This window comes from Seriola dumerili, unplaced genomic scaffold (genome assembly GCF_002260705.1).
Source record: "Seriola dumerili isolate Sdu_G_001 unplaced genomic scaffold, Sdu_1.0 BDQW01000068.1, whole genome shotgun sequence".
NCBI lineage: Eukaryota > Metazoa > Chordata > Actinopteri > Carangiformes > Carangidae > Seriola > Seriola dumerili.
In genome coordinates, this window is record NW_019174323.1 from 3,458,384 (window position 1) to 3,469,678 (window position 11,295).

The 11,295-nt window shown below is 40.9% G+C and overlaps 2 protein-coding genes across 3 annotated transcripts in view; both read left to right on the forward strand.

Annotated features, from left to right (window-relative positions):
• g6pc (glucose-6-phosphatase catalytic subunit) overlaps window positions 1-5,126 on the forward strand; it is a 5,802-nt gene extending 676 nt beyond the window's left edge. Inside the window, exons 3-7 of one of the 2 annotated variants that reach the window (XM_022743456.1) lie at window positions 222-308; window positions 1,438-1,453; window positions 1,668-1,673; window positions 3,893-4,008; window positions 4,181-5,126. In XM_022743456.1, the coding sequence (XP_022599177.1) occupies window positions 222-308; window positions 1,438-1,453; window positions 1,668-1,673; window positions 3,893-4,008; window positions 4,181-4,683 (728 nt within the window). In that variant the 3' untranslated portion in view covers window positions 4,684-5,126. Of the gene's footprint in view, window positions 1-221; window positions 309-1,437; window positions 1,454-1,667; window positions 1,674-3,418; window positions 3,540-3,892; window positions 4,009-4,180 lie in introns of both variants that reach the window. The other variant, XM_022743455.1, reaches the window with a different exon arrangement.
• A 2,288-nt stretch (window positions 5,127-7,414) lies between these two features.
• LOC111220383 (gastrula zinc finger protein XlCGF57.1-like) lies at window positions 7,415-11,295 on the forward strand. Its single transcript, XM_022743453.1, has 3 exons — window positions 7,415-7,529; window positions 8,572-8,763; window positions 9,068-11,295. Exons 1-3 carry the CDS (start codon window positions 7,427-7,429, stop codon window positions 10,669-10,671), a joined length of 1,899 nt encoding a protein of 632 aa, XP_022599174.1. The 5' UTR covers window positions 7,415-7,426; the 3' UTR covers window positions 10,672-11,295.

Sequence of the window (11,295 nt, forward strand, 5' to 3'; positions counted from 1 at the left end):
GTTTGATAAATTAACACATGAAAGCATTAAAATCAGCTTGCAAAATTCAAGGACCCGTCTTAAAACCCTTAATGGTTTCAGTTGAGTTTTCCTTTAGTGCATAAATAAAGTGGCATTTATATCAAATTACCAGAGCAACAAAACAATTGCCAATGTAGAAAGCATTAGTTCTACCCGAGTGAATTAGCCACTGATTTCTTCCTCTCTGTGTTGTTATGCAGGCAGCCCCTCTGGACACGCTATGGGAGCTGCAGGCGTCTACTACACCCTGGTGACCTCCATCCTCGCCGTCATGGCCCCAAGAAGAAGCATGGAAGCAAGAAATCCCAACAAACAATGTGAGTCTGCGAGAACCTACAAAAACCTGCTACATGTCAGGTTGTTTACCATTTTTCTCACTCAGAGCTTATCACTGTGGACACACTAATCTGTCCTGAGCTCTGGGGTTGATCATTGACTTCTGAGAAATGTTGGGTGGAAAGCAGAGGGGGTTGTTTTGACGTCCAGGCAGCTGAGGTTCTCATGATATCATAATAAGCCAAAGTATAACTGTGCTAATTGTTTTATTGTTTTAAAACCTAGGCTCTGGGGCATGGTCAGCAAAGGCCACACTGATTTAAATCAAGCTTCTTCTGAGGTCTACACTTTCCATACAGAAATTGTAATATTTAATGTATTGGAAGTGATCTGAAGCTGTTCTGTGACGCTGTTTTGGGGGATCCAGAGTGGTGTGTCTGTTCTCCTCGGTATTTCATCGCCGCCCACTCTTTCCCCACCAGGTCGCTTGCAATTGTTTGGGTCATCACAGGTCGAGTATGGATATGTTTTAATATAGAAATTCAGTAGATTATTGAAACAAACCATTAGGAAGAGACAAAAATCAGAGTAGACATGGGCATATCCCTAAACACCCCAGACATTACACCCTTCGCTCTGCAATATAAAACCAATAATATTGACCTTTCCTATTGTTGGTCTTAGTTCATGAATTGCTGAAGCCTTACAACAGAACTCAGTGATAAGTACGCAGCGCAATGAATAAAAAGACTTCTAAGACCACCCCTCTCTTTTGACCTCTCCCTTCCTCGTAGTTGCTGAATCTACCTGCTGCTCAAAGCTTGGAGCGTGCGTGTGGACCTGGAGAAAGCCCAGAAAATTGTGTTGTTAGGCCGTGAGGTCAACGTACAACCACCCTCGTCAATCACTCTGCCGCAACAATGGGCACCCTGCTTCGGTCTGGGCCTGGCCTGCACTCGCCGCTCTACACAGAGACCAAAAAAGAGGCAGCACGAGCGCTGGCATCAAGCAGGCTGCATCATCAGTTCTTCTGTTCCTGTTGCATCCTTTTGACTCCTTACAAGCCTCGCACGCCACACCGCACCCCTTCTACCTCTGACTCCCCTTCCTGGCAGAAGCCATGCCTCTGATCACCGTCAGCATCATCCCCTACTGTGTGAACGGAAGCTCTGAGCCTGCGCAGAACAAAAAGGGAGAGTGTGAGCAATGAACTCAGATTATAAAGACTAATTAAGTGAAGTCCAGAGTCTCTTCCTGACCATACAACAAAAAACTTTTCTCTGGTGCTTATTACGCTCCCTTTCAGGAAGAAGCAGAAGAGATCAATGGATTTTGTTCAGTCGTGCATTTGGACGAGACTGAACTCTGAGAGCACTGTGTAGGACACTAAGTGAAAGCACTATCCAGGAATGTCCCAGCACGGCACTTCCAAAGACCTTGTTCTGAAATATGAAAAATATGATAATTTCAATGTTTCATCATGTCTGCTGAGAAGGACAAACATTGAACACGAGTCCAGCAATGTGACTGCTTGCTTGCAGTTTCTTCTGTGTGTTGAGCCTTACTTTAAGGACAATAACAGTTCCACTCACACCTATTAATGTGTTATTTCAGAGAGTTGAATAATAGTAGTATCTTATTTAATTTATAGAATGATTTTTTGAAACAGTTTTGACATTTTTAATAAAAATTGTGACATATAAATGACTTGTGCTTGGGACTGTGATATATCTGGTGCACGATCACGGATTCAGTTACTCACACAGACCTTGAACGACACCACTCTCGACATTATTCGTGTGCCAATTATACTCAGCAAGTAGAAATCTACTCTCACGCACAACCACAGATATAGGAAGCAAGTAGGAACAGCACATCTCAGCAAGATGCCTGCTTGTGTAGAACAATATTTTATACTACTTATACAGACTTTACTTAAGAAAAATACCATCCAACTGAAAATACATCATTACAAGTACAAGACCTGCAATTCAAAACTTTAAAATTTGCTTACTCATTAAGCCATAATGCCCTTATATATATTTTTTGATTTGATTGAAGCATGATATATTACTACATTATTACACTGTGGTAATGTAATCTATAAAATCCATCATACATTACACCAACCATATTACTGCTGTAAAATCTTCAAAGTAAACCTCTAAATATGGAGAGTAAACGTTTAAAGTAACAGAAAAATGAAATACTCAAGTACAAATAACCTTAAAACTGTACTTAAAACAAGCAGTGCTCCTGTTTTAATTCAATAAATAAATTACTGTATGAGTTTAACAGAGTTTTGAGCAGTGGTACTTTTGGTCTTTTTTTTGTATATTTGTGTCTTTTTGTCGACAGTTTGAATCCATTTCCTTTTCTCTGACTGTAGATAGATCAAACTGAAGACACTAATTTTGTCGCTGGGTCAATAATGAAGTATAACATTATTCCCAAATTTGTCATTTGACACAAAAACCCAAACAGCATTCAGAATTTTGCAAAGAGACATAAAACTCATTAATGCAGCACCAGTGTTGGCCTTCAGCCTGACTTGACACAGATCGATGACACAGATCTACACACGTCATACAACTGTCTGTGTGTCAGCAGCGCACATAAAGCCAACAGTGCAAGCTTAACATTCATATTTGTCCATTTTTGCTTTTCACAGAATGCCAACATGACAACACCTTGAAAAAACGTATGTGTGTCACTGCTGTTAGTTTAACACCCAAAAAAGTGATGATTTTTCATGAAGCGACATGACCTTTGATGCTGACAAAGACTTCCCCATGTCAAGTTACACGAAAAGAAAGCTTTTTGATAGCCATGACCTGTGAGACCGGACCAGGTGAGATATGTGGGCAGTAATATGTCATAGCTTCAGGTCGCTGTGTGCTGTTTGATTAAATTAACACATGAAAGCATAAAATCAGCTGCAAAATTCAAGGACCCATCTTAAAACCCTTATGGTGTCAGTTGAGTTTTTCCTTTAGTGCATAAATAAAGTTGCATTTAATCAAATTACCAGACAACAAAACAATTGCCAATGTAGAAAGCATTAAGTTCTACCCGAGTGAATTAGCCACTGATTTCTATCCTCTCTGTGTGTGTTATGCAGGCAGCCCCTCTGGACACGCTATGGGAGCTGCAGGCGTCTACTACACCCTGGTGACCTCCATCCTCGCCGTCATGGCCACCAAGAAGAAGCATGGAAGCAAGAAATCCACCAACAAACAATGGTGAGTCTGCGAGAACCTACAAAAACCTGCTACATGTCAGGGTTGTTTACCATTTTTCTTCCACTCAGAGCTTATCACTGTGGACACACTATCTGTCCTGAGCTCTGGGGTTGATCATTGACTTCTGAGAAATGTTGGGTGGAAAGCAGAGGGGGTTGTTTTGACGTCCAGGCAGCTGAGGTTCTCATGATATCATGATAAGCAAAGTATAACTGTGCTAATTGTTTTATTGTTTTAAAACCTAGCTCTGGGGCATGGTCAGCAAAGGCCACACTGATTTAAATCAAGCTTCTTCTGAGGTCTACACTTTCCATACCAGAAATTGTAATTTATTTAAATGTGTATTTGGACAGGTATCTGAAGGCTGTTCTGTGGACGCTGTTTTGGGGAGTCCAGGTGTGTGTCTGTCTCTCCAGGGTTTTCATCGCCGCCCACTTTCCCCACCAGGTCGTTGCTGGTGTCATCACAGGTCAGTATGGATATGTTTTAATATATAATTTCAGTAGATGATTGAATAACCCATTAGGAAGAGGACAATAATCAGAGTGACATGGGGCATATCCTCACCACCCCCAGAAATTACACCCTTGGCTTAATATAAACCACATAATATTGACCTTTTCAATGTGTTTTGGTCTTAGGTATGATCGTTGCTGAAGCCTTCAACAGAACTCAGTGGATCTACAGCGCCAGCATGAAGAAGTACTTCTACACCACCCTCTTCTTGACCTCCTTCGCCGTTGGCTTCTACCTGCTGCTCAAAGCTGTGGGCGTGGACCTGCTGTGGACCCTGGAGAAAGCCCAGAAGTGGTGTGTTAGGCCCGAGTGGGTCAACCTGGACACCACGCCCTTCGCCAGCCTCCTGCGCAACATGGGCACCCTGTTCGGTCTGGGCCTGGGCCTGCACTCGCCGCTCTACACCGAGACCAAGAAGAGCAGCAGCACGCTGGTCAAAGCAGGCTGCATCATCAGTTCTCTGTTCCTGTTGCACCTGTTTGACTCCTTCAAGCCTCCCACGCACACCGCAGCCCTTTTCTACCTGCTGTCCTTCTGCAAGAGCGCCACCGTGCCTCTGATCACCGTCAGCATCATCCCCTACTGTGTGAACGGAGCTCTGAGCCTGCAGAACAAAAAGGGAGTGTGAGCAATGAACTCAGATTATAAAGACTAATTAAGTGGAAGTGCAGAGTCTCTTCCTGACCATACAAAAAACTTTTCTCTGGTGCTTATTACGCTCCCTTCAGGAGAAGCAGAAGAGATCAATGGGATTTTGTCACTGGTGCCATTTGGACACTGAACTCTGAGCACTGTGTGACACTAAGTGAAAGCACTATCCAGGATGTCCAGCGGCACTTCCAAAGACCTGTTCTGAAATTAGAAAAATATGATAATTTCAATTGTCTCAGAGTCCTGGAGAAGGACAAACATTGAACACGAGTCCAGCATGTGACTGCTTGCTTGCAGTTTCTGTGTTGAGCCTCACTTTAAGGACAATAACAGTCACTCACAGCTTTAATGTGTTATTTCAAGTGTAATAATAATGTATTTTTAAATGTTATAGAATGTATTTTTGAAACAGTTTTGAACATTTTTAATAAAAATTGTGACATATTAAATGACTTGGTTGATTTTTCTGTGCACGACACGATAACACAGGACTGTTGCATCATTATGTGGCCATTAATCAGCATTTATCTCCACAACCACATATAATGAACAGCCTCCACTCCTCAGTACATTAAGTACTACTTACAACTTTACTTAGGTAAAAATACCTCCAACTGAAAATACATCATTACAAGTACAAGACCTGCATTCAAAACTTTAAAATTTTGCTTACTCATTAAGCAGCATAATGGCCCTTATATATATTTTTTTGATTTTGATTGAAGCAGTGATATATTTTGACTACATTATATACACTGTTGGGTAATGTAATCTATAACAATCCATCATACATTACACCAACCATATGTACTGCTTGTAAAATCTTCAAAGTAAACCTCTGAAATATGGAAGAGTAAACGTTTAAAGTAACAGAAAATGAAATACTCAAGTACAAATACCTTAAAACTGTACTTAACAACAACCAGTGCCTCCTCTGTTTTAATTCAATAATAAATTACTGTATGAGTTTAACAGAGTTTTGAGCAGTGGTACTTTTGGTCTTTTTTTTTGTATTTTTGTGTCTTTTTGTCGACAGTTTGAATCCATTTCCTTTTCTCTGACTGTAGATAGATCAAACTGAAGACACTAATTTTGTCCTGGTCAATAAGTGAAGTATAACATTTATTCCCAAATTTGTCATTTGACACAAAAACCCAAACACGCATTCAGAATTTTTGCAAAGAGACATAAATCATTAATGCAGCACCAGAGTGTTGGCCTTCAGCCTGACTTGACACAGATCGATGACACAGATCTACACACGTCATACAACTGTCTGTGTGTCAGCCAGCGCACATAAAGCCAACAGTGTAAGCTTAACATTCAATATTTGTCCATTTTTGCTTTCACAGAATGCACACATGACAACCACCTTGAAAAAACGTATGTGTGTCACTGCTGTTAGTTTAACACCCAAAAAAGTGATGATGTTTTCATGAAGCGACATGACCTTTGATGCTGACAAAGACTTCCCATGTCAAGTTACACGGAAAAGCTTTTTGATAGACAGGTTTGAAAATAATGTGATACGGATAAACAATTTGTGAAGATGAGAAATATGTAAATATTGAAGTTTTCAGGCATTAATAGAAGCTTTTTTCTTGATTGACAGAGAAAACGTGTTGTTGTTTCATAATCTCAGCATCCAGCTTCCAACAGAAAGTTGTTGTTTTTTCTTTTATTGAATAATCCCTTTCTAAGAACATGATATGAAGAGCAATTTAAAACATTTATATTTCATTCAACTTATAACTGACAAAGCTGATCCCATTCTTCAATAACAAGCAGTTGTGTTTGAATTTGGACACATTACTTGAATGAAAACAAAAACCAAAACAGAACTCTTTGTTCACAGTCAAACTGCTGGTCCTGCAGAACAAGAGTATACAGCCCATTTATCTGGCAGATTTGAACTGTTTTGTAGGTGGTTAACCTTTTTAGAACTGCAAAAATGAGCTGATTAATCAATTAGCCAATCAACAGAAAATTAATAAGAAACAATTTTAATCAGATAAACATTTTAGTCAAATGCAGAAATGCTGTTTCAGTTTCTCAAATGTCAGGATTTAATGCTTTCTTTTTCATGTATCATAGTAAACTGATTATCTTTGGGTTTTGTACTGTTGGTCAGACAAAACAATACAATGGAGACATCATCTTGGATTCACTGTAATAATGATTATAATCTGCAGATTAATCAATAATGAAAATAAAACTTTTACTCCTCTTGTCACAAACCAGGCCGCACGGCAGTACCCCGCACTAGCACACAGAGCCCAGGTGTGCCAGGTCTGCTGATGAGCCCAGGTACTGACAACCCTTTGCCACACCCACCTCTAAAAAAGAAAACCTAAAAAAAGAAAAACTACGGAGATGAATAAATTACCTTAAAACCCTACAATTCCGTTTTATATTTTTTTATTTTTTATTCAGTCAAAAGGTTCAGTAAACACCTGAATTTCACAAATGTATGATTTTCTGTATTTCATGTGGGAGGTCTCTCAGGGCTGAGAACAGACGGGGCGCTGTAGCTCTGCCCACCGTGAAGTTTACAAGAAGAGAAGAAGAAGACGCGCTGGCGGAAGTAGTATGACTGCTCTGTACCTGAGCTGGTAATGTGTTGCGTTGTGGTTATGTTGTGTATATTAAAGTGACTGCGTGGGAGCAGCTGAAGCCGCGAAATGCCCACAGGCTGAGGGGGCAGAGCCGGTCGGTGCATCATGTCCAGAGTGCAGGTGTTGAGGGCGCTAGTCGCCGAGAGACTGAACTCCGCTGCGGAGGAGATTTTGAATGTTGTCGAGAGGAAGATGCTGCACGCGGCAGGTTTGTAACACAACAGACTTTTTATTAAGAGGGGAAATATTTTAGTAAGTCAACTTCTTACTTCCGAGAGCAGAACACTTTTCATATAACAGGGTTAAAAGTCTTGAATCCACTGCCCTTAAAAAGGCTTTAGAAGGTATTTTTTGTTTAATTGTTTGTTCAATAGAATGTCAGAAAATTTAAAAAATGTCCAACCCAGTGCATGTCATGTTGTCATGTTAAGTTTACTGTCATAGAAGACAATAAAACCAGACAGTATTCATATTTGAGAAGCTGAAACCCTAGAGTTGGACTTGTCCTGAAAAGATGAATCAGTTGTCATAATAGTTGCGAAAACTTTTTCTGTCAGTTGACTAATCTATTAATCAACTAAATCGTTGCAGCTCTAGTCTCATTTGTTATATCTTTTGTCTGTCATGGGACAGTACAAATCTCAACGACCCAAAATGTAGATTTTAGTCTGTTATATTTTAAGGGGTCAATCCCTCCATCACTTTTCTGTTGCTTCTTTGGGCCTAGATATAGACAGATCAGGAGACAATGGGCCCTTCGGCATAGATTGTGTGTGTTTGTGGTTGTTTTGTCTCTCTTTTTCATCATTTAGCATCTCTTTGTGGTTGGCTTATATTTCTTGAGGTTGTTTTCCGTTTCTTCCACATATCACCAGAAGGAAAATAAAATAACCAGTCTAAATTGCCTGAGTGCTGGCTAACTGTAACAGCTGTCAGGAAATTACTCAGATTTCTGTATTCCATCTCCTGGTATTAAAGAGTTAGTTCTTGCAAATCAGATAAAAAAAATCCATTAAGACAATGGGGAAGTACACTTAAAAAACAAATGCAGTCTAACACAACAGTCCTGCGGTAGATCCTGCTTCATGAAGGTTATTACGTTCAGTTTGTATTATGATTTTGAGGCTACATTTTTTGGAGCTGGGAATTCTGTTTAGTATACCTTAATGCAGGGTGGACAAAAGCAAACAGTGCAAGTGAATGGACATTTGTTTGCTATATTTTTATTTGTATATTTGTGTTTCCTACAGAAATGTCGCCTGAGCAGCAGAGGGCAATCGTACAGAAGCAGCTGTCTGCTGTTGCTGATGAGATCTTTAGGATCCTGGAGATGATGATGAGTGAATATGAGGCAGATGTCTCCCATTCCCATGATGACATCGGCCGACAACGACAGCTGCTGGACATCACACTGAAAACTGAGACAAACTTACATACAACAGGTGCAGTGTACATCAAATCGTATCTATATTGCATTTCTGCATTATGTGAAAATATATTTATTTTATTTCAGTCATTCGTCATTTGCTAGAATTTCTTGCAAACATTTGTGAACAGCTTTGAGCCATGAGTGTTAGTGTGTAATTTAGTTAATTTGACTTGAGGTGATTGCAGATTTAAGGCCTTATTTTGTTGCTCATGCACACATACACTTTTATAGGCGATACTATCATGGCCTTGGATGCTGGTATTTATTGTCTTTCACAGTATTTCCATGCTGAATTTTCTCTTCCATCCTCCCTTCAGACAGACTGGCACTCTCTGGGACAGACATTTCCAGCCGAGTCAAGAAAACATCAGGTCCTCCACAGTTTAAAGATGCAGCTACGGAGACAGACTGTGAGTTTATCCACGGTAAGGCCTCACAACATAACCAAACACAAAGGGCAGAGAAGGGCACCGAAACTGTGATGGGCGCAGAGACTCGAGGAGAGCTCTGTGTGCTGCCACCTGGTGACCATGAGGTTCTGTCATCTAAAGATTCAGAGGTGGGGAGTGAAAATAATGACAGTGATGAAGAGCTCAATGAGAAACTTCTTAAATCAAACAGAAGAAGCACATTTCAGAGACAAAGTCAGGGCGCAGATAGTTGCAAAATGTGTGGGAGGTGTTTTCACGAAGGTGCTGCTGGGAAGAAAGAGAAAAAACATACAGGGAAAGTCACTGCAACAGAGAAGAGCCAAACTACTATTGGTCAGAGCTGCTGCAGAGTCTGCGGAAAGTTTTTCCGGTACAAACGCTCTTTTCTGAAACATGTACTGAAGCATGAGCAAAGCACAGATCTGTGTGGAGTCTGTGGAAAACATTTGGGCTCTGATGAGAGTCTAAAGCTGCATATACAAACCCACAACGAGGAAAACAGCTGCAGGGATGAAACGGAGGACAAAGAGTCAAAGGCAGAGTGCTCTGACGCTGAGAGTAAAGTGGGCGACAGTGACGAGGACTGGAAGGAGAGCGAAGGAAGTGACAGTGATAACGGAGACAGCGATAAAGATGAGACCAGAGAAGGAAAAACAAAAATTCACACATCAAACAAACCTAAGGGACCTAAGAACAAGGACTGTAAGGATTTATCTCATCTGAAATACAGCTGTAAAGTCTGCGGCAGGTCTTTCTGCTACAGAGCCTCGTTTTTGAAGCATGTGCAAGAAGACGAGAGGGACACGGATCTTTGTGGTGTCTGTGGGAAACATTTTGAGTCTGAGGAGAGCTTGAGGCTTCACTTGCAAACTTACATCAGAACGAATGACTGCGAAGTTTGTGGCAAACATTTTGACGGCCATAAACAACTGGAGATGCACATGAGAACCCACACTGGGGAGAAACCATACATCTGCAGCGTCTGTGGCAAGGCCTTCGCCCAAAACGGAAACCTGATGGGACACATGAGAGTTCACACAGGGGAGAGGCCCTATGTTTGCAGCGTGTGCGGTCAGAGCTTCAGCTTCAAGGAGTACATGATGGCTCACATGAGAATCCACACCGGTGAGAAGCCGTTCCTGTGTAGCGTCTGCGGGAAAGGTTTCAGACAGAGGGGGACTCTGAAAACGCACATGATGATCCACACGGGTGAGTCCACTCACCGGTGCAATGTCTGTGACAAGAAGTTCTACAAGAGCGGTGCGCTGAAAATCCACATGAGGTCCCACACAGGAGAGAAGCCGTATCTGTGCAACGTCTGCGGGAAAAGCTTCACAGCGAGCAGCTCGCTCACCAAACACATGGGCGTCCATGAAGGGGAGCAAACGCACCGCTGCAGAGTCTGCGGCAAAGGGTTCCTGAGGACAGAGGATCTGAAAAAACACGTTCAGACTCACGGGGACGAGTCCACACAGCTGACAAGTCTTTAATGCTCAGATTGATTATGTCTGTTGATAAAGGAACAGTTTCTAAAATGTATAAGATGCACCTATTTGCTCTCTTTCTGAGCTGAAACAATGCAACATTTTGATGGTAGATTAATCATTTGTGAGGAGTTAGTTTTTCTAGGAAATTGATAATTTGGGGGTTTTGTGCTGTTGATCTGACAAAACAAGACATTTGAAGATACCAAGTTACAGGGGAAAAAATGCTTTTTTCAAAATTTTCTGACACAGGTTATGGTGTATTTATTGGTACATTTACTGCTGTTATTCTCTCAATCTTGTTTTTTTGTGGTCCTTGAAATTAGACTAGACTAGATTCTATTAGAAAATGAATCTGCCAACTTTTGATAATCAAATTATCCTTCAAGTCATTTTTCAAGTAAAAATATTTGAGGAGATTTGACTGTTTAAACCACTCAAAGTGCAGCATTTGTTTCTCTTGTCTTGCAGTATAGCAAACTGAGTATCTTTGGGTTGTAGGGCTGTTGGTCAAACAAAACAAGACATTTGATAACGTCGCTTTCATCGCCAATAAAATTTTCACTGGGATTTACATGTATTTTTCACAATTCTCTGATGTTTTAGACAAACCAATTAATCAAGAAAACA